The sequence below is a fragment of the Ailuropoda melanoleuca genome, chromosome 14 (genome assembly GCF_002007445.2).
Source record: "Ailuropoda melanoleuca isolate Jingjing chromosome 14, ASM200744v2, whole genome shotgun sequence".
NCBI classification, from domain to species: domain Eukaryota; kingdom Metazoa; phylum Chordata; class Mammalia; order Carnivora; family Ursidae; genus Ailuropoda; species Ailuropoda melanoleuca.
The window spans coordinates 14,660,832-14,686,322 of NC_048231.1; the positions used below are offsets into that span (position 1 = coordinate 14,660,832).

A 25,491-nucleotide genomic window follows, 5' to 3' on the forward strand; every position below is an offset into this window, starting at 1 on the left:
TAATGCCCTTTGCTACCAGTCAGATGCAAAGATAAATCCTCTCTGGAAGACAAGGGTATCATCCAGTTTTCATATATGTCTGACATGCAATTAAAACCAGATATACAAGAGAAGAAAATGTGACTTAGAAACAAGAAGTAACATAACAGAAAGAGACCCATGGGGATCCCACTAATACAGCTATCAGACATAAACTTTAAGAAAACCATGCTTAAATTATGTAATAAAATAAAAGGTTGAAAATTTCATCGAAGAACTAGAAATTCTAAAAATGAACCAAACATAAATTCAGAAATTCAGAAAAAAATAACTAAAAATAAGAACTAGATGAGTGGGCTTAACAATATATTCGATACAGCTAAAGGGAGAATGGTGAACTGAAAGACCAGAGTAAGAGAAAGTGGAAAATACAGAAAAGTGCACGACAGACAAAATAGGGGAGATGGTGAAAGACTCTAACAAATATGCAACTGGAGTCTCAGAAGGAGAGAAGAGAGAAAATGGGGCAGAAGAAATATTTAAGAAGGACTATGAACTCTAAACAGGATGTATACAAAGCAAACCGGTATTTAGGTATAACAGCAAAACTGCTAAAAACCAATGCCAATGACCAAAAAAAAAAAAAAAAAAAGGCGCTTAAAAGAAACAAGATAAAAAGACACCTTATACTCAAAGAAACAACAATATGGCTTACGGTGATCTCCCAACACTGTAACTACAATGGAAGTCCGAAGACAACAGAATGATATTCTTTAAGTGCTAAGAGAAAATAATTACCAGCACAGAATTCTCCACCCAGCAAAGTTATCCTCCTCCTCTCTCGCACTCTCTAATAAATAAATCTTAAAAAAATAAACATTTTCAGACAACCGAAGACTAATAAATTTCATCATTAACAGATTTGCACTAAAGGAAATACTAAGGGATGTTCTTCAAGCAGCACATAAATGATCTGAGACAGAAGCTTGGAGATATGAGAAGAAATGAAAAGCAACAAATATGCTAAGTCTTTCGGTAAATCTAAAAAGAACAACAACTGAACAAAACAATAATGTTATCACTGAGGAATGTATAGAATTGTTGAAGCACAAGACTGTACCGCTGAAACTAAAATAACACTGTATGTTAACTATACTGGAATTAAAATTAAAAACTTAATAAAAACAATGATGTTTTAACATCCTGGTGATGTTAAAATGTTTCGAGAATGAAAATACGTGTTAATAATTCTACAAGTGAGAGACTGGTGAAAAGTGGAGTTAAAGTGTTGTAAGAACTTTGCATTGTTCTGAAGAGGTAAAATACTAATTTATATTAGATTTCAATAAGCCAAGAATGCATGTTTTACTCTCTAGTAGCTCTCTTCAACCAGAGAATTAAGCCCTAATGTCATAAGGCATTCACTGATGTAATGACTTAGCTTCTCACTCATGCACCTAGAATGGTACTAGATTTGTGCCACCCTCCAGTGAACTGAGAAGGCAGTCATTCAAATTCCTTTTTGTGGGGCTTAGTTCTCTCACATTAATCCACGGAAGAAAGGCTGCCTGGATAATTACTAAAAGAGTAATAAATAAATGAAAGAGTAATAATTAAGTAAATAAGAATAATAAACAAGTTTATAACTAATAAACTAATAAAGAGGGAAAATGGAATAACAAACCCAATCAATCCAAAGGGGGTGAGGGGGTGGAGAAAAGGAACAGAAAAGGCAATATGGGATAAATAGAAGGCAAACAGTAAGAAGGCAGATTTAAACCCAAGTATTTTAGTAATTATGTTAAAAGGAAACTATATCAATGCTCTAAAAGACAAAGGTTGTCAGAACAGATAACAAACCCCAATTACAGGCCACTTCAAAGATACACCTTAAGCATAAGGATACAGAAGGGCTAAAAGTAAAAAGATGGAAAAGATACACATCTTATCCATCTCCCTCCCTGTAACACTACCCAAAAGAAAACTAAATGTTTCACAAAATAGACTTTGAGGCAAAAAGATTACTAAAGATAAATAGAAACATTTCATAATGATGAAGTGTCTAATCCACTTCTAAATGAATAAGCAACTAATAACATAGCATCAAAATATATAAAACAAGTACTGACAGAACTAAAAGATGAAATAGATAAAACCTCAATCTTAGGAAGAGGTTTTAGCATATATATGTTTGTACTGACAGAACAAGTAAACATCTCTGCATCCCAGGGCCTCGCACAAAACCTGACCCATATTTGAAGCCAAAATTTGCTGACCTGAAATCAAAGAGATTCACACATCCTAGATTTTCCTAGGCAGTCTCAATTTCAAGTATAAAACTGTCTCACTGTCTCCCACAGTGCATTTATCAGTAAGTTTGGTTTGGAAAATAGTATCTCCACAGGTTGCTTGAATCCCTCCTATATTGCCATGTTCTCCTTTTTCCCATAGGGTACTAGGGCCCCCAGGAGCACACAGGTTCAAGAGGTGTTTGCATGGGGAGCCTCTCATACCTGAGCTGGGGCATCAGTCCCAGGGATACGGGTGGACCGCCTGCGGGTGACGATGACAGACGGCTTGTGTTCAGTGGGGTTCTGTTCAGGACCCTTCCCGTCCTCATCAACACCTCCAGCCTGGGCCGCCTCAGATGGGTCCACAGTCCGCACAGGCACAGACACTGGGATGATTAGGGGTACCATCCCGCTGTCCTCCCGTGGTCGCTTGGCAGCTAAGGAAGGCTCAGAAAACTCCACCCCACACTTGGTAGTTGAAGCCAACACACTTTTCCGCTTCTCCTCGGAGCCACTGGCATCCTGGAGAACAGAGGGAGGGGGAACAGAAGTAAGGTAAGGTTTTGGAGATAAGTCCTGGTAAATCCAAGACCCCTAGTCATGTTTGATTCAGGAACTCAAACACCCACGATGGTTCCCAATGGTTTTTCCCTGAATACCTTTTCTCTCACCACACTCCCAAATACTCTCCATAAACTCCCTTCTGCCAGGGCCTCCGATCCTGGCCTGGCACAGGGGTCCCCAGATAGCCATCCTGGGCCACAGGTGGCTTACAGATGTTTTGTTTGGCCTGCACAGTGCATGGCACATGAAATAGTATCTAAATTCAAAACATATCCCTGCAAAAGAAAGTAAGCAGGGAACCTGTTGCCAGGTAATGGTGGTCTTTGTACCTTTTCCCCGTTGGCAACTGGTTGGAGAGAAGTCAAATTCTACAGCCTCTGACAGATCAGCCTGGCCCATCGGCGTGGGGGGAGGGGGTGTGGGGAATGGGGTTGAAACTCCTAGGGAGGGAAGGTGCAAACACTTGCTTTGGAGCCAAATACCAGACTTTTAGCTTTGTGACCTTGGGAAATACTCCTTGGGCCTCAGCTTCTTTAGCAATAAAATGGGATAATGGCAGCATCCCTGTCATCGGGTTTCAAAACAAATTATTTGTGTATAAGAAACTGCAAGTACAAGAGAGGTACCCGGATTCTGTTCATTCTTCTTCCCCACTGTTATTGTCTTTTTTTTTTTTTTTTTAAGATTTTATTTATTTATTTGAGAGCCAGCGAGAGAGGGAACACAAGCAGGGGGGGGGGGAGAGAAAGAAGCAGGCTCCCAGCAGAGGAGCCTGATGTGGGGCTCGATCCAAGAACGCCGGGATCACGCCCTGAGCTGAAGGCAGACGCTTAATGACTGAGCCACCCAGGCGCCCCTGTTATTGTCATTTCTTTTAAATCAACTTGATTGCAGCAAAATTTACATACAACAAAATGCACCAATTCTTAATTAGTTCGAAGCATTTTGGCAAGGGTAATCACCTGTGTAACCACTGCCACCTTCTTGTTTTAGTATACTGGATCTGGCAATGCTTCACCTGCCCCTACTCCCAATCCTTCATGTGCCAAATGAAGAAGCCAACCCACAAGGGTGTACAGCACCTTCCTGCCTGCAAACCTATGTGTACAAACTTTATCCTTCCTTCAGGGACAAATGTACCTACGCAGAAATTCTTTGCCTGCAGGGAGTTCAGAACTCCCTGAAGCCTGTGGGTGCTTTCAGTTTCCTTCAATCAAGTGAGAAAACTGCCCTGTGGACTTGTGATCCCTTGCTCTCCCTTGGCCGCAGACACGACTCACCCTGCCCTCGGCCAGGCCAGGCCTCCATCCCGTGCCACTCTCACCTTTGCATTCTGCAGTGAGGCCAGCTCCACTGCCTTCTGGGCCAGGGTCAGCAAATTGGCCTCCTGGGATGCCCGGCGCCTCCGTCGAGTGCTCTGGATCACCCCACCCCGTAGCACCTGCCCACAGTCCCCTGTGCCCACTGCCCGCACACCCTCCTCGTTGCCCATCATGGGAGCCTCCCGCTCCCGACCGTTCGGTGCCAGTCTCTCCCCATCAGACAGCAACTGCGACTCCCTGAGCTCCAGCGGGAATCCCAGGGCTTCGGGATGGGGCTGCCCCAGGGGGCCGGGTGGCGGCTGCTGTGGGGGCCAGTGATGTAGGAATAGGTTGCTGGTGGGCTCCTGGCCAGGTTGGGTGCCGGCCACATCCAGGGGGGCAGAAGGCAGGACACCCTCCTTCGAGAGGCGGCGGGAGCGGCGGGGGAAGGCGATCTGGGACTGAGGTAGCACAGGCTGTGGGGCTGAGTCCTGCAGGAGGGCCTTGCGCAGTTCTGGGTTCATATCAGGGTTGGGGGGAAAAGGGTAGGGCGCCATGCTGTGGTGAGCCAGGTGGGACTGCCCCAGGGGCCCGGCCGGCTGCAGGCCGAAGTCCTGGGGCTGCTGAGACGGTGGCTGCTGCATGGGATAGAAGTTCTCAAAGAGCGGCATCTGGGGGAGGGCGGCCTGTTGCTGCTGCTGCTGTTGCTGCTGCTGCTTCTGCGGCGGGAAAGCCGCAACCGGGTTGGGGGGCGGGGGGCCCTGCCGGAAGACCTGCCGGTTCACCTGGTGGCCGAACGCCAGCTGGAAGGGCTGCAGGGGCAGTGTCTGGTTTGGGGGCTTCTTGGCCACATGGAAAGAGTTCAGGGGCGTCTGGGGCCGCCCTACCTCCAGCTGCACCTTCTGTGGCATCATTGGCCGCACGGCGTTTCCGTAGCGGTCCAGCTGCGGCCCCCCGCTTTTCTCCCGCTTCAGCGCCTCGGGGTGGTTGTAGTAGGTGGATACCCCCATGGCAGGATGAGGGCTCCCCTTGGGTCCACTGTAGAGGGGCAGGCTGTGGCGGTTCCACGTGGTGTGGGGTGGAGGCTGGCCGGGCTGCTGCTGCCAGCCGCTGTCACTGACGCCCCCACCGCCTCCGCGCTCAGGGCCCCGCCCCGGAGCCATCACGGAGTTGGGCCACTTGACGGAGCCCACCTGCTGGGACAACATGGCCGCCGTGGTCCGCTCCGAGCCGTACACCACGGAGTTCAGCAGGGCCAGGCTGTTGGGAGGGGGCAGCTCCACAGGCTGGGAGACGGGGGCGGCCCCTGCCGGACCCTCGTGCCCAAAGTAAGGCTCCTCCTTCACTCTGGTGGACTGTGGAGGGGCAGGGGGCTGCTGTGGGGCCTGCAGGGCTGGGAGCTGCTCCTTGGGAGCTGGTTCCTGGTCCCCAAAGAGGCAACGCTTCCGCTTGTTCTGAGCCTTGGGCTGGGCCTGGAGGTTCATGGTGTGGCCAACTGGGCCCTGGCAGTGAGCCCTACTTCACCAGTTGCCCATCCCCTGTGGGAAGGTCCTGCTGGAAGCCCAGCTCTTGTCCAGGAGCCAGTGGGGGCAGAGCAGGGTGGGGGATGAGGTCAGGCACAGGGAGAAAGAACGGTCTGCTCTTCCTTGCTCTTCCTGGAGAGGTTCTTGGGCTCGTCTACTTTTCCCAGTTCATGATGTTCCGCAGGGCCCTGGAGCCTGCAGACAGAAAAGCGACAGCGTCAGTCACAGCCTCCCAGGATGCCCCAGATGTCAGCACAAGTGTGAGGGAGGGGCCCACGTTCACAGAGCAGCCGTGGTGAGGCAGGAGTCAGGGCCTCGGGGGACGACCAGAAGGCAGCACTGGGTGACTCTCCTTGTCCCACCACCTCAGCCTGCAGCATTTGGGTGTGCACACAGGCACTTGCCAGGGGACAAGTGGGGCTGAGATCCAGTCTGAGCTCCTGCAGCCAAGATGGGAAAAGGGGCAACAAAAGCCTTCTCTGAGGCCAGGTCTGGCTGCCCGTGGGCTGAGCATATCTGTCCACGCAGTAGCCTCCCCACCAGACCCAAAAGAAGTTTTCTCCAGACAGTGCCTCCTCTGATGCTCCAAGCGTATCCCAGACGCAGGAAGTGGAGACAACAGGGGTCATTCCTAACTATGAGGCTCCTGTGTGAGGAGCCCACCAGGTCCTTGCAGAGTCCTTTGCACTGAGGCACGTAGGTGAGGCCCTACAAGGGTATGTGCAGTTCTAGCCCCACCCCTGGGAGGAGCTGCTGGGTGGGACTGTGGCTGCCAGAATCTTCCCCAAACCAGCACAGAACCTGTTCTGCAGCCCTAGCTGGCTGGAGGCGGTATCCAGCCTGGTACCTGGTCAGCAATCCTCACCTCCCAGCCTCCACTGCCAAAGAGCTCCTGGTTTGCTGAGCAAAGGACTGGTACAACTACAATACTGAGGGGTGCAGACTGCTAGAACTTAGGTCTGAAATGTTCTTCTGTGACATGGTGTGACTTAAAGGGTTCATAGTGTGTTTATTTTCTAACTTGATTATATATATATGTGTGTGTGAGGGATATATATATATATATATATACACACACACACACCACCCCAAACCCCAAAACAGGTTGCTCTATTTATCCTGCTGCAGGACTTTCAAAATCAAGCCCAGTATTTTATAACTTACATGTATTTTTATTACCTACATGTATACCTTGCATGTATTTTCAAAGACTTTCTTCAGAGAGGGTTGTTTTTTTTTCCCCCTCCCTGGGAAGTTGGTGAGGGTGGGAGCTACGAGGCCTACCTCTTCCCAATGCTGCTAAAATTCTGGACCTGCGCCAGTCAGGCCAGGAGGGAAGGGGAGAGAGGGGAGGGGAGCTCAGGAACCCAGGTCCTACTTAGTAGTCCCAGGAGTTGCCGGGAAACCAGCCCAGCCAAGGAGGGCTGGGGCTGGGTGGTGAAGGCCGGCTCTCGGTGCTCTCGGTGCGAGGCCCCCTATCACCCGTTCACAGGCTTCCGCAGCTCGCCAGCCCTTCCCCTCCCGGAGCTGCAGTTGACTCACTCCAGCCCCCCACCCCCCGCCCCTGACCTGCCTTTCACTTTCACCAGCACCCAGAAGGGGAGGGACTTCCTCCTCCATTTCCTTCCTCAGCTCCGGGCCCTGAAGTAAGCAGACAGCGCTTCCCGCTAGCACCCCCTTAGTCTTCACTTATGGAAGACGGGGGAAGGGAGGGAGAGACTAGATGGACATCCAAGTCACCCTGGCCCTGGCAGCCAGGGGACAGTTTGGACGAGCAGGGAGTGCGGAGGGCCACAGAAACCACCTTTAGAACAAACCCCTTTCTCTTGCCTTTAAACTCTCATTCCCTGACAGCCAACCCGATTCAGAGCAAAGACCCCAAAGACAGCCCCCTCCCCCCATGAAAATAACCCTGGGCGCCAGGGTGAAGCTGCGGGCTGGGGCTGCCCGGGCTACAGGAGTCAGGCTCTGCCTCTCCAATTCGCGTGCGCAAATGAGAAGCCTGAGCCTGCAGGAGCAAAACAGAGGAAGGAAGAATGTGCCCTAGGGGCTGGGGAGGTGCCAAGGGGGAGCTGGCCGGTCCACGTTCCTCCAGGGGGGCCCGAGAGCCCCTCAGGTGCCCCCAGGTACCAGTGCTTCTCCTGCCCTGACAGGCTGCCACCCTGCCCCAATTACAAACCTGTTGCCTTTGAGCCACAGCCCCGGCTCACGGGCTCGGGCCTGGAGGAAGGGGAGGCCCACGTGGCAGAGGAGCTCCTGTGCACGTGGGAAGCGTGCACCTAGTGGAGGGTACACAGGCACCAGGCTCGGGGGATGGCCACTTGGAGCCCGGGGAGAGTGAGTTCTGCAGGTTGGGCCGAGTGAGATGGAGGTGGAGTCTGCGAATGTAGCTTGGGGCAGGGCTTTGAGGACCTGGGGCCCTGGGCCCCACGCTGGCTCACCAGCAGCCGCTTGGTCAGGCTGGTCAGCCTCCCACCCTCCGCCCTGCATGTCAAGAAGGACCAGCACTCAGGATCCCGCAGGAGGTTTCCAAAGCTGGGCTGGGAACTTGCTCAGAAGAAACCAAGGGGGCCGATTCTGGGGAGGCTGAATCACCCCAGAAGCTTCTGCAGAGGCCTTCCTGTCACCCCCACTGGAAAGGCTAAGAGCGCCACGAGCACAGACACCCAGACCTGGGACTCTCAGAGAAGAAAGGTCATGATCTGGGGGTAATGAGAAGAGTGAAAGATGCCTGGGAACCCTAGAGGTAGGAGGGGAGGGGGCCACGCCAAGGCAGCAGAGCTCCAAGGAGCGGCGGTGGTGGTGGCGGCAGTGGTGGCGGCGGCAGCTGTGGTGGCAGGAGAAGGCACGTGTGCCAGGCCTGTCCTAAGTGCTTTGCATAGGTTTAGTTCCCACAACAGCATTATAAGGCAGTATGAAGCACAAGCATGAAGCATTGCTATTTTAACCTCCATTTTACAGATGAGCTAGTTGAGGCTCAGAGGGGCTAAGTAACCTGACAACGGTCACACAGTAATTAGGTTGCAGGGCCAGGACTTGAACCCAGGTCTGTCTGCCTCCAAGACCAAGCTCTTCTTCCTTGTCCCTACGACATGACAAAGACACCAGGACCCTCTCTGCATCCCCCCTTCTACAGTATTCTCCCCACCATCTCAGAGCAAGGATTTCTGGACACAGATATCCCTCCTCCCTGAGAGGCCCCTCACCCCTGCCCGAACAGTTGGCAGGTAAACCTCTCCTACTTCTCCTCCCATACAGCTGAGGACCTCAGTCCTACAGGAAGGGAGGGAAGAAATGGGGCTTCACCACAGAAGGGCCACCCACAAGGGAGTGTGAGGGGCCACCCACAGGAAGGCCTGAGACTGCACTGGCCACTTCGGCCCAGCCCTCTGGGCCTGGACTCTCCAGCCCCTGCAAGCTCACCCCTGCCTCAGGTCTAGTTGCTGCTGGTGGGGCTTCCAGCTCTCATACCCTACTTGTACCTCACAGCCTGCAACTCTGGGCAAGACTAAGCCACTTCCTCTCATTTCTTGTGCCCCAGCCCCACTTCTCTGTTCCTCAGGTGGAAGTCAGCCTGGCTTTCCTCCCAATGAGGAAGAGGAAGGAAGCCATCTCTTCCAAAGGCTACTGACCTAGGGGCCAACTCCCTGAGGGTACAGGGAAGAGGGTGTAATGAGGAACTTCTGCAGGCAGTTCACCCTCGGGACCAGCTGCAGGGTCTTAAATAGCGGATGCAGGAACACTGCAAAAGGAAACCCACAGTCACCAAGGGGCCCCAGACAGTGCAACCCACTTATCAGTCTGTTTGATTGTCTGTCCCCGCTCTATTTTCTCTCCGTTCCTCCGGGCACCTCACTGCTGTAACCAAGCTCTGACCAGACCCAGAGATGCCCCTGGGCTGAAGACAAGGCAAGAGTCTGTTATCAATGACCAGGGACCTATGAGGCTTTCAGGAGGATCTGTGGTGGAAAACACTTTCTCTCTACAGAAGAAAGCAACGTGCACCAAGAAAAGAAAACAGTGCTGAACCCGCGTATGTGTTCTGCAGACACATGAGGGAAAGTGCTAGAAAGGCCTCTGGCCGCTCCATGCTGATGGTGACACCATGCCTTCCAGGGAGGGCAAATAGAACACATACAGTTCCCCCAAATGCCCTCAGAAGCCCTGCCACGTGCCCAACACTGGCTGGAGAGTCCAGTGAGCCCTCACCACAGGGCAGTGGAGCCAGGCCATGACCACCAGGAGACCAGCACCACCCACAAGCTCCAGACACTGAGTGCGGCCATCTGAGAGACAAGACCATTGTGAGTCAAGGTTACACGGGCCAGGAGGGAGGTGCTTCGCTTGGTCCCAGCAGCTGCAGGGGCTCAGCTCTGACCGGGAACCAGAGCTGACTGGAGGACCCTCTTGACCCTTCTTGCTAAAGCTTCTGCTCCTACAACCTGAGCCACTCCCAGCCCCACAAACTCAGCACTGGGAAGACAGAGAGTCAGGGCTCGCGCAGCTCCAACCAAGACAACACACACCTATTTATGGCATCTAACAAATCTCTAGGCCAAAGAGGCTATGTTAGGACAAAGTCTAAACTCCCTATCCTGCCCACAAGTCCTGCAGACTTTGGCTCCTGCCACCTCTCTCAACCTGCCGTGCTTGAGCCCTCAGTCGGTGGTGTTCCTGCTTTGCTTCCAGGTCTTTGGAAGGCAGCACCTCTGCCCATGACACCTTCCCAACCCTCTCATCTGGCCAGGTCCTACTTGTCCTTCAGGTCGGAGACACTTGTTTCCTCTGGGAAGTCCTCCCTCCCCGAGGGCTAAGCCAGGAGCTTCCCTATGCGCCCACAACACTTCCCAACTGCCATCCCCCCAGCCCCCCAAGCTCAGCACTAGAAATTCCAGATGCCTATTCCTTCGTCCCCAGCAGACAGCAAGCTCCATGGAGCAGAGTTTGCAGACCGCTGTACCTTGGCACTTGGCTTGTATGTGCCTCGTGGGATGCTCATTCAAGACTGCGCCCAAGGTGAGTCAGAGCTCTACCCGGGCAGGGGCACTACTCACGGCCCGCGCGTCCGCCCTGGGCTCCTGCCCGGCCCTGGCTCCCTGTCTCTCTCCCTGATGCACATCCGAGATCCCTGTGATCCTGAGATGAAGTGAAAAATTCCCTCCTCCAAACCCCATCCCACCTCATCCCATCAGTAGTAGCCCCAGGCTGTCTCGGAGGAAGCTGAATAGGAATCCTTCTCTAATTGCTGGCCCACAAGCTACCTGCCCCTTGACTGTCACCTGCTGCCCCACACCACATATGGGCCAACTGGAAAAGTGCCAGCCCCTCTGTTGCCCTGTCCAATTTTTCTTCCCCCACGGCTTCCCACCCTTGCTTAGACCATAGCCAGAGACACTAGCCTATGGATCTGTTCACCTCGTGCCCTGACATGGCTGGGCTGGGCCTTGAGACACCAAGGTGTCCAGCTAGGATGCCTGAGGGCAGTGATGAGGGGCCCTCCTTAGAGGAGCCTGGCATGGCCCAGCTGGTCCTCCAGCCCACACTCATATCCTGGAAAGTTCTCTTAGTTTCTCTTGGGTCTGTGACTAGAACCACACTAGGCAAGTGTCCTGGAGCTGTCATCTTGGGCCAGCAAGAGTTGCCCAGGCCCTAGATAAACCTTCCCTCTGGACACAGTGCAATCATCTGCATTGCTGTATCCCACTCCCTTTTTTTTTTTNTAAGATTTTATTTATTTATTTGACAGAGATAGAGACAGCCAGCGAGAGAGGGAACACAAGCAGGGGGAGTGGGAGAGGAAGAAGCAGGCTCATAGCGGAAGAGCCTGATGTGGGGCTCGATCCCATAACACCGGGATCACGCCTTGAGCCGAAGGCAGACGCTTAACCGCTGTGCCACCCAGGCACCCCCCCCACTCCCTTTAACTGGAGTTCACACCAGGCTAAAGGACCCCATGCCTCCAAACCACTGGACACATAAGTCCTGTTCATAATTATGGAGTTTGCAAACCAGTAAGGAAGGAGACACCAGCAACAGGGACAAGGACCTGCCTCTGACAAGTGTCACTTCCCCGGGGGTGGGGGGGCATGAGAAATCAGGCCCTATGATCTGCCCATTCCCAACCCAGAGAGTCCCCAGATTAACACTTCTCCAGACTCAGCTTCAGCTCTGAAATACAGAGCCCAGGCGGATAGGGCCCCAGGCATCTCAGCCATTAAGCTGGTCAGGCTCAGGTTTGGCCAAGGTTCCAGCTGGCTGCAGTCTGAGCTGTGACGATGAAAACACCAACACTAAGATGCTTTTAAAGGGATGTGTGTGACAGGGGAATCCTTTGCCTTCATTCAGATATCTGCCTTCATTCAGGCATCTACCTTCACGGTCCCTCCCCTCCACTGCCAACAAGCACCCTCAGGCAGTCCGTAGGAAGCCCGGAGAGCCAGGTCTGTTTTACAGGGGAGAAACAGAAAACAGAGTCCCAGGAAGAGCCTGGAAAGGTCAAACCTCCAGGCTCAGCTTCTGCCTACATGGAGGGGACTGGCCGCCTCCCTTCTAGGCAAGGGCCACCAACAATCACAGGCAGCCTAGGAAAATCCCTTCCAGCAGGATTTGGGAGTCCCAGGGGACCAAGGTAAAAGCTGGAGGGTTTTGGCTTTCTCCAGAGAAGATACAGCAAATATCAGTAAGGCCCTAAGTGGCTGAACCTCTGGAAAGGGCCTCGTGGGGAGCCCTTGGTCTCCTTATAACCTTCTCTGTGCCTTAAGGGACTCACACCCCTGAGTCTGCTCCAACCCCTGCCTCCCCTTTGGAAAGGCCGGGATCCCAGCAGGTCTAGGGCAGGGCCCTCTGGAGTCTGTGCCTAAGCCCCAGGGCTAGACTCTGCCCCAGGCCAAAACACAGAGGGGCTATCTCACAGGGGCCTCCCTTAACATGAACTCACCCTGCCCACCTAACAACTCCCCCTCCCCACCCCCACCCTCCACCCCCATCTCACACACACACACACCTCTGTAGCCCTCCAGGCTCTGGGGAGACACAGGACACAGGGCACAGTCCCTGCCTGCACAGAGCTCCCAGTCTGATGCAGGAGACACAGAAACACACACTGATTATAACGCACAGTGGCCCATGCAGGGGGAGCTGTGGCTCACCGGGTTCCTGCCTTTGAGGAACTTAGGAGCTCTGGGCGGGGCAATGGCAACCAGCGCCTGTGACAAGAAATATTAGCCACCAGCACTGACCACATGGCCCTTGTGTGTGAGTACTGCTTACTTGTGTAACCACTATTCCCATCTGAGCGACGAGAAAAGGTTGGCACTGAAAAGTAACTTGTTCCAGGTCACAGCCCGAGGACACAGTGAGGAGCCAGGATTCAAATCCAAGTCTGCCAACTCCAAACCAGATCTCTCTCACAACCTGCTGCCCATCTATGTTGAGCAGTGATTCTCCAACCTCCCCTAAGAGATGGGTTTATGGGTCTGGTGAGGAGTGGGGGGTGGAAAGCTGCAATGCTTCCTAGGCAGCCCAGGTGGTGCCTCGTGCTAGAGCAGGGGAACGACGAGAGGGTCAGGGAAGGGCATAATGTGGTTTCCAAGGACCCACTCACTGCTCCTTCCTCCCCCAAGGAGCCGACTGCCAGAGGGCCATACCCGGCCTAGGAGATCAGAGGAATCCCACTGAGCCCTGGGTGGACTTTGCTCTCAGTTAGCCCCAGGGTCGACCATGGCTCTGACAGTGCCAGAGGCCCACAGGAGTGCCCTGTCCACTGGGCACTTAGTATTTGTCGGGCATGGTGCTAAGTGCTTTGCCAGCAACATCGCACTGAACGCTCACTCTTCTCGATCCCATTTTATAAGTCAGGAATGATACACTTGAAAATACCTACTTAACACAAAAGAAGACAGTAATGGAGTAACAAAGAAACAAACAAAAAGACGTAAGACAGATAGAAATCAATAGCAAAATGGCAGACATAAACCCTATCCTGTCAATAATTATTTTAAATGTAAATAGATTAAACACTCCAATTAAAAGGGAGAGGTGGGGAAAATGGGTTAAAAAAAAAAAAGCCAAACACGATCCAACCATATGCTGTTTACAGGAGACATACACTTTAGATTCAAGGACACAAACAGGTTGAAAGTAAATGGATGGAAAAAGATAGATCTAGTAAAGGGTAACCGGAGAGCTGGACCGGCCACACTAATATTATGCTAATAGACTTTAAGACAAAAATTCCTCTAGAGGCAAAGAAAGGCCTTTTATAATGATAAAAGCGTCCATCCCTCAAGAGAATATTACAAGAGAAACCTATATGCACCTAACAACAGAGTCCCCAGTATACATGAGGCAAAAACTATCAGCATGGAAGGGGGAAACAGACAATCCAACAGTAACAGCCAGAGACTTCAGTAACGGTCCACTCTGAATAATCGACCAAACAACTAACCAGAAGATCAACAAGGAACAGAAGACTTCAACACCAAGAAGCAACTAGACCTAACAGATAGCCACAGAACATTCCACCCAACAACAGCAGAATACACATTCTTCTCAAGAACACATGGAATATTCTTAAGGATGGACCACAAATTAGCCAATAAAACAAGTCTCAATAAATTCAAAAGAAGTGAAACCATATACGAAGCATGTTCTCCAATCAAAATGAAACGGAATTAAAAATCAAGAACAGAAGGAAATTTGGGGAATTTACAGGAAATGAAGGTTTTAAGTAACTGGTCAAGTTCTCCCAGCCCAGAAAGGCCACTCCCTCAGATCATGGTCTCTGTGCCTTCTGCATAGCCCTAGGAAGCGGCAGATGTCATATTTTTGCAAATGCCTGGGTAGCCCCTCTCTCATCCCCCATACCGGACACACACTGAACCTGACCTCAAGCTTGACCCCAGAATCAAAACAGCTGTGGGAGGGAGAGGCCTGTAGGGCCTTAACAGTTTGCTATGCAGCCTGCTTCTTCCCAGGAAAAGGGCCACAGGCAAATATTTTCACTCCCCCTGCCCGTCTACAGAATATCCAAAAGAAGGAAGCAAACATTTATAGAGCACTTCCCCCATGCACTTGACATACCCTAATCCATGCTTACAAACTTCCCATCTAGGCATCTTATTGTCTCCATTCTAGACAAAAACCAAGGCTCTGCTGCTAAGGGGGCAGAAGCAAGATTCGGGTCCCTGTTGTCCGCCTTCGAAGTCCCTGGTCTTTCCATCATTCTTCCAGAAAAATCCCAATTCCACACTTGTGGGCTTCCGAAGGAATGCTACACGTGAGAACCCCACAAAACCAGCTGCGGACCCTCCCCTTCCTCATGCTCCCTCCCAACTGCTGCTTTTCCTGGGAGCACTTCCAAGTAGAGCATAGTATATAACACACCCCCCAAGAAATAATCCCAGCCTCAGTCTGTCAGGAACTGGCTTCTCGCGAGACAGGGTATCTGCAGAAGCCCCTGCAAGCCCATAGGGTCTTGAGGTCAGGGGACAGCAGAGATGAGCCAGGAGCCACAGGGTCAGTGGGATCGCACTCTCTGGAGTAAGAGGCTTCATACTACATGGAGAAAGGTGGTTGGTGTCTGTCTTCAGAGCCAAGCGGCAAAGCCAGGCCCAGCTGGGGAAGCTGAACAGATTCCAAATATTGAGGGATGCCAATGTTCACTTAGTCCATTCCTTGTTCCACAAAGCAGCCAGAGAAAGAAAGAAATGCGCCTGTGGATGCACAGCCAGGAGCAGAGCAAGGCCCAGAATCAAGAACTCCAATAACAACGCTTCGAGCCTCCACTTAGGCAGGCCACACCTTTTGGCAAGACACTGGGCAGGGCCTGGAGCCAAGCTGAAATCCCAACATCACACAAAAATAAAGCTTTCTCCTGTACCGCCATCAGCATCTCTAACACTTCTTGAGGGAGGCACTATGTGCCAAGATGGTGCTAAGCACTCTGTACCCATGATGCTGTTTAATCTTCAAAAGAAGGTAGGTATTAGTACTCTCCCCCTTTTTCCAATGAGGAACCTGAAGATCCAAGGGGTCCAGTCACTTGCCCGAGGCCACAGGAGTACAGAAGTGAGGCAGGGACTGGAACCCACGACCCCTTCTGCAAACTTCCTCCCCAGGGCTTCAGGCTCAGCCTCCTGCTTGGTAGCTGGGATAGATGGCAGCAGCCTCGGGACTGCTCCCATCTTCTCCCTGGAGAGCAGCTTCAGCTGGCCTGAAAACCACCATGGTGTTCTGGAAGCACGGCTGGGCAAGTATGGTGGCTGAGAGAGGTGTGGGAAGTGAGTGGCTTTGAAAGTGAAGAGGCTACTGGTGATTACCACCACAGGGGACAGTCTGGAAGGCCCCACACCTTCTGCTCAGGAGGAAGCCACACCCCTCCCACACTCCCCAACCCTACGCCCACGGCTGGCAAACAGCTCTTTACACATAAGGCCTTAACTCTCCCCTGCTTGTCAGACAACCCAAATCCTCATGGAGCCCAGGCTCCTGACCCTTCCCCTGGCAGCCTAAAGTCTGGGTCAGGTCAGCTCCATGACTGGGTTCCTACTGGTGACAATGCCCCCTCCCCTACCCAGGGCACTGAGTATCAGCCCCAGCCCTAGCAACCCACCTCTTGCATAGGGCTCTCCGAAAGGCTTCCTCTCAAGAACGTGAGCTCCTAAATAAGGCTATTCATTGCACATCCTAAGTAAGGGAGACAGACAGTGCCCACCCACTCCAAAGATCATTGATCCAAATCTCTACTTCGTGATGAATAAAACCGAAGCCCTAGGAAGTGAAGTGACTTGCCCAAGGATACACAGCTGATCACTCAGGTAGAGGTGTGGTCGGGGCCTCCCAGGTGGATGCTCTCACACCCAGCACTTCCTGGCAGTGCCAGCTCCTTGATATTTGGCTCATGTCCTTCTCGGAAGGGAAGTGGAACAGGGGTGTCTAGCGTGTGGTGTCTGCATCAGCCCGGGGTCTCCTGTGTGGTCAGCTCCAGAAGGCGCCGAGACCGACTTGGTGGCTTGGGGCACACAGCGAGGAGGGTGTCTTGCTGGTTTGCAGCCAAAGACTGGGGACAATATGGCTCCCCAATACCTGCTAGTGACCAAGAAGCACAAAAACTAGCTGCCAGCAGTGGGGGTGTCAGCATGGCTGCATGGGCCTCCCAGAGGAGCTCCAAGGTGGCCACAGAGCCGTCTGCTTCACTGGCCCAGCCAGCCAGTCGGAGCTGCGCCCTTTCTCAGGCCCTGGTCAAGATCCAGGGCCTCTGCCAAATGCTCACACATTCCTTGCGTTTCTTCAGTCTCTGAGCAGCTGCTGCAGGGCCTTTTTTCCTGTGTTGATTTATTCTTTATTGTTCCTGAAATACACCCAGAGGCCTTGGCACCAGGCACCAGCACAGCATCGAGCCCAGGCCCCAAGTACACACCAGCCAGGTTCTCAAGAGAGTGGGCCCAGCCTGCTGGAAGGATGGACCCCAGGGTCAGACCCACCAACCAGGAAGGGAGACCCAAGATCCCACCTTCCCCCGGCCTATGGTCCTAGAACTGATCTCAGGGCTGACTACAAAGGCTGGATGTCTGGGGAGGAAGAGACACTTGGAAGGTCTCAGGGAGGCCTAAGCTAAGCCCTTCCACTCTTCCCATGCATGAGTGCCTCCCCCCGCACCCCCCCACCCAACACACACACAGCTGAGCCTCAGGTGCCTGGTGCCCTCCAGAGGAGGGCCTTGGGGCTCAGGCTGGGCTTCTGACTGCCCTGTGAAGTGTTTGGAGAGGGAGGCCTCAGAGGGGTCTTCCCAGCTTTTCCCAGCCCAAAATATCTCCTCTAATCAGTGGGTCTAAAGGTGCCTGAATTCCTACCATCAACACTTCATTCCAAGGGTCAAAGCACCGTTTCCTGTGCACATGAAAACAGCCCAGGGAAGTGTGAGCTGCATGGTAAAAAGAGCCAGAGCTTTAGGGTCTGACAAAATGTATGCCAGCTTCTCCAACATGCCAGCCTCTCTGTGGGTCTCAGTTTCCCTGTCAGTAAATGGGCACACTATCCTCCTCATAGTTACCGCGGAATTAGATGAGGTTAACACATAGAGGGAGTGCTTGGCACAAAGTAAAGGCTCGATAAATGTGCTTTCCTTTCCCCTCTGCTGGGCAGGAGAAGCATCGTTATCAGTCTTCAACTCCCTGGGAGGAGGACGTGAATAGTCTGATGCTCTCAGCCCCGCAGCTGGATGAGCACAGGGCCGGCCCGTGAGAGCAGGACGAGGAGCTGAGCGGTCCCAGCAATAGTGTCAGGCTCTGCAGGCGCGCAGGGCATCTGGCCTAGGGACCCAGGAGGGGCACACCCAGCACAGGCCCCTCCTGGGCTCCGCTGTGCCACCAGGGCCTGCAGGAACATGGTGAGACAAGAGTCCCTGGATGATACCTGGCAAAGCTTCCAGGCCCATCATGGAGCCTCCACCCTCCAGGGCTCACTGGAGGAAGGGCAATAAAAGGGAAAGTACCATCACCTGAGGGAAGCTGGGGAGAGGGGTGGCCAGAGCGAGCAGGAGCAGGGAAGGCAAAGGCACCCCCAGCCCGCAGACAGCCAGTAAGCCTGCCCCAAGGCGACCACAGTGAATGTCCCACAAGTGCAAGTACCCGCCCGGTTATTTTTGGCACCTCTTCTGCCCAAAGCCAGCAAGGAAAGGCAGCTGCTAGCACCATGGAAGGGCTGTTTATGTTCGAGCGTGCAAGCACGGAGGCAGGGGCAGAAAGAGCACAGCAGCCACTGTGCAGGAGAGGCCTCAGCCCCCTTTCTTCCTCTCCTGACCATCCCTGTAAGGTCCCATCTGCCGGTCACATAGTTGACATAGCATGGGTACTTCTGCTTTCACTCAGATCCAGTCTCCCAACCACAAAACTCACACGCACACACACATGCAGACACACACGCAGGCACGCACACACGCACGCACAGACAAATAAATAACTACGGAGCCAGCTGGGAACTGAGCCACACCCAAGAGCAGGAGACGACTCCTCTGGGCTCTTCCTGCACTGAGGCAGCCCTCCCACCTTCCAAACTGGGAGGGGCAGGGACCAGGGGCAGGACGCTGGAGCAGCTCCTCTTTCCACCCGCCTCAGGTGAAAGTGGACATAGAGGGGAACCTCAAGGAACTCACTGTCTCTGCACTTCCCCATTTGAAAATGAAGGAATGGGATTAGATGTCCCAAAGTGTCTTCCAGCTCTGGGACGACTCCTGGGAGCTAGGGAGCCCAAGACTGTGACCCAGGGCCAGCTGGGGAGGTCAGACAAAGCAAGGTGGGGTGGGGAGGAGGATCTGAGCAGCAGTCAGGTACCTTCCCCAGGAGCAGCCAGAAGGCTGGGAGGGGGAGGGGCAGGACCGGGAAAAGGAGGAAGAGAAGGAGGAGGAGGTAGAAGAAAGAAAGGGGGGAGAAAAGCCAGCCTACAGGCACTCTCAAGAGTTGCCAGTTATCACTTAAGCTTTTCTAAGCTCCTTTCTGAGCTCTGGGGCCCTCCCCCTCAAGAACTGACAAATTCTGGCAACAGCAGGCTGCATTGGGCCTCTGTCTGTCCGACTGCTGGAAAAAGCTGGGAATCGAAATCCCTCACCGTTTTCCTTCCTCTCTGGACCCCATTTCCCCAGAGAAGTTGGGCAGCCTTACAGGGAACCCCCTTCTGGCTGCAAGCCTGGTATACTTCCCCCTCTCCAAGCTCTGGCCTGGTCAAATCTTGCCCTAGCTGCTCCCCTCCCCCCTTCCTGAGACTCCTGGAGGAAGAAGCACTGCCTGGAAAAAATAACCCACAAGCTCCCTGCGGCTGGAGAGAAAGGCAGAGGGAACAGGGAGCACCTTCCCCAGCTGGCCACAGCACCGGGCTATGTTCCAGGAAGAGCAAGAGCAAGAAGGGCTGCCAGGGAAGCCTCAGGCCCCCAGCCCCCTTCCTCCCCTCCAGCCCCCCCCCAAACCACAGCCGGTAATCATGTCCCCCAGGGAGACCTGCCACCGCCCACCCCAGCAAAAACCCAGCTCTTTGTTGACATGTGGCAACTTTCTTCTTATATAATACCTACGTGGTGTCTCCTCCACCCCCCTACCCCACTCCACCCCTGCTATTTCAATTGGAGAAAGAGCCAAAGTGCTCTTTGGAGGACAACTCCCACCCTCAGCCCCACCCAAACCTCCACTGAGGTCACACTGGGAGGCTTCAGGTGAAGAAAAGACAAGGGGACTTTTTCCGTGGCTGAGAAAGCAGCCCTCCTCCGACCCACGTGAGCAGTTCAGCCTGAGGCCTGGGCGGGTAGGTTCCCGAGAGCACAATCTGATCTCTGGGAAGTTGAGCCCTGAACGCTGGGCTGCAGGGACAGAATCCCTTGTAAAAGCACACAGGCACCAGGATCTGGGCCCGTCTAAGTGGGCGAGGATCACACAGCTGTGCCCAGGGCCTCGGGAGTTATAAAAGGAGCCTCATTCACACAGGCCCCATGCCCTGGAGGAGAGCCCTCCTACCACAAGTGGGACACACTTCATTTCCTCTTCCCTGGGAAGAGCAAAAGGCAAACAGCTGAACTTGGGAGGGACCAGTGAAATGATAGCCACCATCTGTTGAGTACCTACTATGTGCCAGTCACTTTGCATGCATGATCTTGTTTAACCTGCATGGCAACCCTATGAAGTCCTATTATCATCCTCATTTTACAGGTGAGGAAACTGAGGCTCAGGAAGTTAAGCAATGCCCAAAGCCACACAGGAAGTAGAGAAGCTGGAGTAGGAACCCCAGGTCTGCCCAGTCCACGTTCCTGTGCACCTACTGGGCTTCCTTCATAGTCACTGCCCAGGTTGCTGTCCACACACTATCCAGGAATGGTGTTCTGAGTTTGGGGGCGGAAGTGGGCATGGACACGTTTTGCTGGATGGCTCTGGAATCTGACCTGATACCCCCACTAACTGTTATCACTCCCAAGTGTGTGACTGTGAGAGCCCCTGTAAGTGTGCGTGTGGTAGGGTGGAGGGAGGGTGATCTGGATTCCAAATAGCAATTTCCGACACCAAAGTTATGCTGTAATGCTTCTGATTCATAAAATGAGCTCACAGTCTCAGGGTATCCTGAACATTGCCTCGAATGCAAATGCAGATCCCTTAAGTAAGACCTGGGAATTTCAGCACATTCCACCTAGCTCCAGCCCTGGGTGCAGTTTATTTACTTCAGGCCCATAGGGTCTCTGCTCCACCGGGCAGGAGCAACCCCTCCATCGGAATGCAACCCCTGGCTCCATTTCCTGCAGCCTGTGGTGAGTCAGGGAAGAATGGAGCCCCCCAGGCTGCTTCTATACTAATACACATATGCATACACACACTCGCATGCACACAGAAAGGATGCCAATTTGGCCTCACCAAAGGAAATGCCCAGGTTAGCAGATTCCCAGGCAGGAGGCTTCACACTCTTTCACCCCGAGGTCCCTCTGGGGTCAGAATGACCAGACACATTCGCCAGCTCTCCAGAAGGGTGAGCAGGGCCAAGAAACTGGGCTTGCCAGCACCAGACTCACTCATGGACTGACCCTCTTAAAACCAATGGCGCAGTATGATCCCAGCGGCGAGACTCACTGGGCCCACCCCATGCAGGTCCACATATTTCTGCAGGAGATCTTTCATTCATTTGTTCAACTAACATATACTAAACACCCACTAGAAGCCAGGCATTGTGGGAACAATACAAACATACATTAGGGCCGAGGTTATGGTAAACCTGAAATGTACTTTCGGTGTTTCACATAGATGAATCCTCACTGCGACCGTGCACAGGACGTTCAGAGACTCTATCTCTGAGTTTATGTTTTGAGCCCCACAGTATGATACGTACGCAAATGACTACATAAGGCGGAAATGAGTGTTCAGAAGAAGTCTGAGACGTCTCCAAAGAAGTGTCATTTGAAACAGGCCTAAAAGGATCAGCAGGAATCTCCCAACTACTTGTGGCCATCCCCACTCCTCCGTGAGCAAGGTTTCCTTCTGGGAGACCCAGCTGCAGGAGAGGGCCCATCAAGGCCAGATTCCCAGACTGGCCCATTCCCCTTCCAAGATACTATGCCCCAGATGCAACCCCCACCCCACCCTTCTCCCACTCCTCTCTTCTCCTGGCTCCATGGGGCAGCCCTTCCCTGGGTTCTACAGGCATGGGCAGCCCTTAACTGAATCTGTAACTGCATATTGCGTTTTTTCTCATTTATTAAAAGCAACAGCCCATTGGGCTAAATAACTGTTATTTTTAAACCCCATATTTAAAAGTTGAACTCTCAACCCCATGGGCATTCCAGGGCACCCTTTCCTAGGGTGAGGTGAGGGTTCTGCCTGGCACCTAGAAAAGCTACAGCGGGCAGTGGGCAGACTGTCCCAGAGCAAGCTGTATGGTAGGGGTGGGGGGCACCCTCCAGGTTCTTCACGCTTTTGTGCCCTAGTAGCTAATCACAAGAGAGTAACCAGCCAGAGGCCAATCCAATTAGAATGGAGACTGGGCCAGGACCAAGCAATGAGATGGTTTATCACAGTAATTGAATGTTTACACCCATATTATTCACTGTCCAGAGCAGTAGGAAAAAGAGGACCCATAAATTCTTCAACCTGTGAAGGTCTCTCCTTTCTCCCTTGGTCCTGAAGTCATCTAACTGCCCGTGGACGGGGTGCATTTCTCTGATCACGTGCCACACCATCTCTGGGAGGTTCTGGAGCAGGACAGGTGGTTTTCTCTCCTAAGCCTGGGCCCCACAGGGGAAGAGAGCCTTCTCCTCAGAACTGCAGTCCCTCCACCTTCACCAGGCTTCCAGTCTCAATCCTGAAGCTGCAGGGACAAGGAGAGGCCAGCCCTCCAGGCCGCCACCAGGCCAGGCTCCCCCTGCTGAAGCAAGCCAGACCTCCCCTCCCCCCAGCCACAACTGCCAACAGGGATCCCCTGCACACACGTGCCGTGCCGCAGTGGCCTCCATAGTCAGCCACCGCCAGCCAGCTCTCCTCCCGTCCCACCCGCCCCGGAGCCAGGCTCCACAGGCTGGCACACTGATCCGATGTGGGATGGTGGAAGCAGGAAGTAGCCACCAAAGTTGTGACCAACAAAGTTTTAAATGGGGCGAGTAACTTCCCCTTTCATCTTTCCAGCAGCTTGCTCTGGAGGCTGGGCTGGAATAGCCAGTGGCCTCCACTTTGGCAGGAGGCAGGTACTTCCTCCAGGTCTGCCTTCCTGGGGGCTGAGGCTTGAAAATCCCAGGGCGGCATCAGGCCCGAAGCCAGAGGCTGGGGGGGGGGGGCCTCCAGGGGGGCAACCTGGTGCACACGCTCCTGGAAAGGTGAGTTGGGAGGGGAGTATGACTACCTCCACCAAGCCGGCCATGTGCAGGGTCCAAACAAAACCCGGGCCCCCGAGTTCCGGACGGGCACCCACAAACAGCACGCGGTGAGGCGCGCGGAGAGCTGGGCGGGCCGCAAAGGCGCGGGCGTGCGGGGGCGGGCGAGAAGGATGACAGGTCTGAGGTGCGCCAGCAGTGCGCGGGGTGAGGCCGGCCCACCCGCCCCAAGCTCTCCAGTTTAGGCCTTGGCTGCTCTTGCCCCAGCTCCCTGCCGCCCCTGCACGTCTGTCCCCCAAACTGCCGGCGCGGGCACAGTTTCCCTGTCCACTTTGCCGTGCACACTGGCAGGACCGGGGTAAGGGGCTCCCGCGCCAAGTTCCCGCGGCTCGCGCAAGCCCCTCCCGACGCCTCCGGGGCCTGGGCTCGGTCACGCAAGCCGGTCCCCGCCGACACCACGTTTCTCTTCGGCGGAGCAGCAGCCGTATTCCCGAGCCGACGCCACGGCCGGCCGGGCGGCTCGTGAGGGTTTTCCTGCCCGGGCCGCGCCCGGGTGGGCGGGGGCCGCGCGCGAACTGCGTAGCTGCACAAACACGGCGGGCTGGCGCGGCACACGCAGCTGCGGGCTGGCGGTGCGGGCGGCGGAGGCGCGGGCTGCGGGGCGGCGAACGCACGTACACACGCACACCCCGCCGGCCGCCCAGGCCNCCGCCGGCCGGGCGCTCCACTTACCCCGCTCCTGCCCGAGCTCCAGCATCGGCTATCCCCCTTCCGCCGCGGGCCGCCGCCTTCGGTCGCCTCCCAGGCTCCAGCCGCCTGCACGCACTCCCGGATTTTAAAAACAAACAGGCGCCTCCGCCTCCCCGCGGCGCTCGCAGGGCTTCCGCCTGCCCGCGCCTCCCAAGGCTGGGAAGTTTGCTGGCGGGGCCCGGGCGGGACGCGCGGGCTGTCACCCCTCGCTTGCGGCGCAGGAGCCTCGGCGCACCCCGCGCCCGCGGTGTCTGCCTCGCGGTCGCTCTCCCTCCCTCCGTGTCACCCCCAGTCCTGCGATGCAGTGTCAGGATTGCACTGCTCTGACTCATCGGTTGAGCTCACAGCTTGAAAAAAAAAAAAGAGAGAGAGAGGGCGAGAGGCAACAGCGAAGGAGGAGGACTCTCTGGCGTGCTACAAAGGATTGCACAACTCCGGGCTGGGAGCGCGGAGCGCCCAGCGGCCGGCCGGCGCGCGCGGCTCGGCGGCGAGCAGGAACCAGCCCCACCACTTCATCAGCACAACTGTCTCGGGTCGGCCGCACAGCCAGCAGGCCTAGCGCCGCCCACTTCCTGCGACCAAATAAGGCCGGAGAAGGCGTCTTCAAACCTCGGGCGGCTGTCCGGGCTGGGGATTTCCAGCAGACCTACCTCCACTCCCGAGTGGGTCGCCCTCCTCCCTCAGCCCAGGCCGGCGCCCCCAATGGCTTTGCTGGAACCAACAGGCCACGCGGCTCGTTCCTTTCACACCAAGGTCAGAAGGAGACGGTGACGAAATGCTTGGAAACCCATCGGGCCTGCCAGGAAAGTGTGTATGTGATGTTGGGGAGGACACAAGTCGCTTTCTTCCACGAAGAGAACTCTGGTTTTGGATACGGTAAATCATGCACAGTCCTCTCTAAGGCACTTTATTAAGTTTCCCCAAGTTTCCCTTTTGGCTCAGCAGCATCCTGGTGGTGTAAAGGTTGTTGAGAAACGTCCCAGCCCCTATGAAAGACCCAGTTACTGAGGTGATGAAAAGCTCCTGGGTTTAATTCTAGCAACTGAAGGCAGAGTTGGGGCAGCTTTTCACTGCATGCCCACAGTTGCCCTCCCCTCCCTCCTCACCCCCACCCCCCACTCCCGGCGCCATGCCTCCTGGCCTGGCAGGGAGGGAAGATGGGAGGCATTTCTGCTCAGGAGGTTCTCGATGGCCCCCACATTCAGTGAAGCTCTGGGGCCAGAAGAAAGTCCAGGGGAGGTTCTTTCCATTTGTTTTTGATTTTTGTTTTTCCCAAAGAGATGGGTCAGAAGGAGGTTTGCCTTTGAAGGAAAAAAAAACACTGTGTCCTGGCAGCTGCTTTCCCCTGTGGCCAGTGCTGAGAAGCAAGTGCATCTCTTGCTTTCTTGGGGAGAAGCGGAGAGGCAGTGGAATGGGATTCTCACAGACCCTCTGAGCCTGCAGGGCAAGGGCCCTGGCCCCTGGGGAGCAGATGACAGAGACCCACCCTTGCTCCTGAGGAGCACCACGGTCTCATCCTCTTCCACCCCTTTGCTGGCTGGAGCTCACACCTCACCCAGGAGGAAGCAGGCTTATTGTATCATGGCAGAACAGATATGGCAGAAGAAGGACAACCTAAAACAGTCTTGTCTTCAGAATAGAAATAATTATGCCAGGGGACCGGACCAGATGACCTCTTACAATCCCTTCCAGTTTAAAATCCAGGATTCCGTGATTGTAAAAAGTGAGTGGAGGAACAGGGAAACCACCTCCAA

General features: G+C 54.1%; 1 protein-coding gene across 3 annotated transcripts in view; it reads right to left on the reverse strand.

The window, feature by feature from the left end:
• The window catches only part of MIDEAS (mitotic deacetylase associated SANT domain protein), a 38,272-nt gene extending 13,856 nt beyond the window's left edge, over nt 1-24,416 (reverse strand). For all 3 annotated transcript variants that reach the window (XM_034643231.1, XM_034643230.1, XM_034643232.1), the window contains exons 1-3: nt 23,720-24,416; nt 4,159-5,853; nt 2,493-2,792 (exon numbers count right to left, since the gene is read on the reverse strand). In XM_034643231.1, the coding sequence (XP_034499122.1) occupies nt 2,493-2,792; nt 4,159-5,619 (1,761 nt within the window). In that variant the 5' untranslated portion in view covers nt 5,620-5,853; nt 23,720-24,416. The remainder of the gene's footprint in view (nt 1-2,492; nt 2,793-4,158; nt 5,854-23,719) is intronic.
• Nucleotides 24,417-25,491: the final 1,075 nt, after the last annotated feature.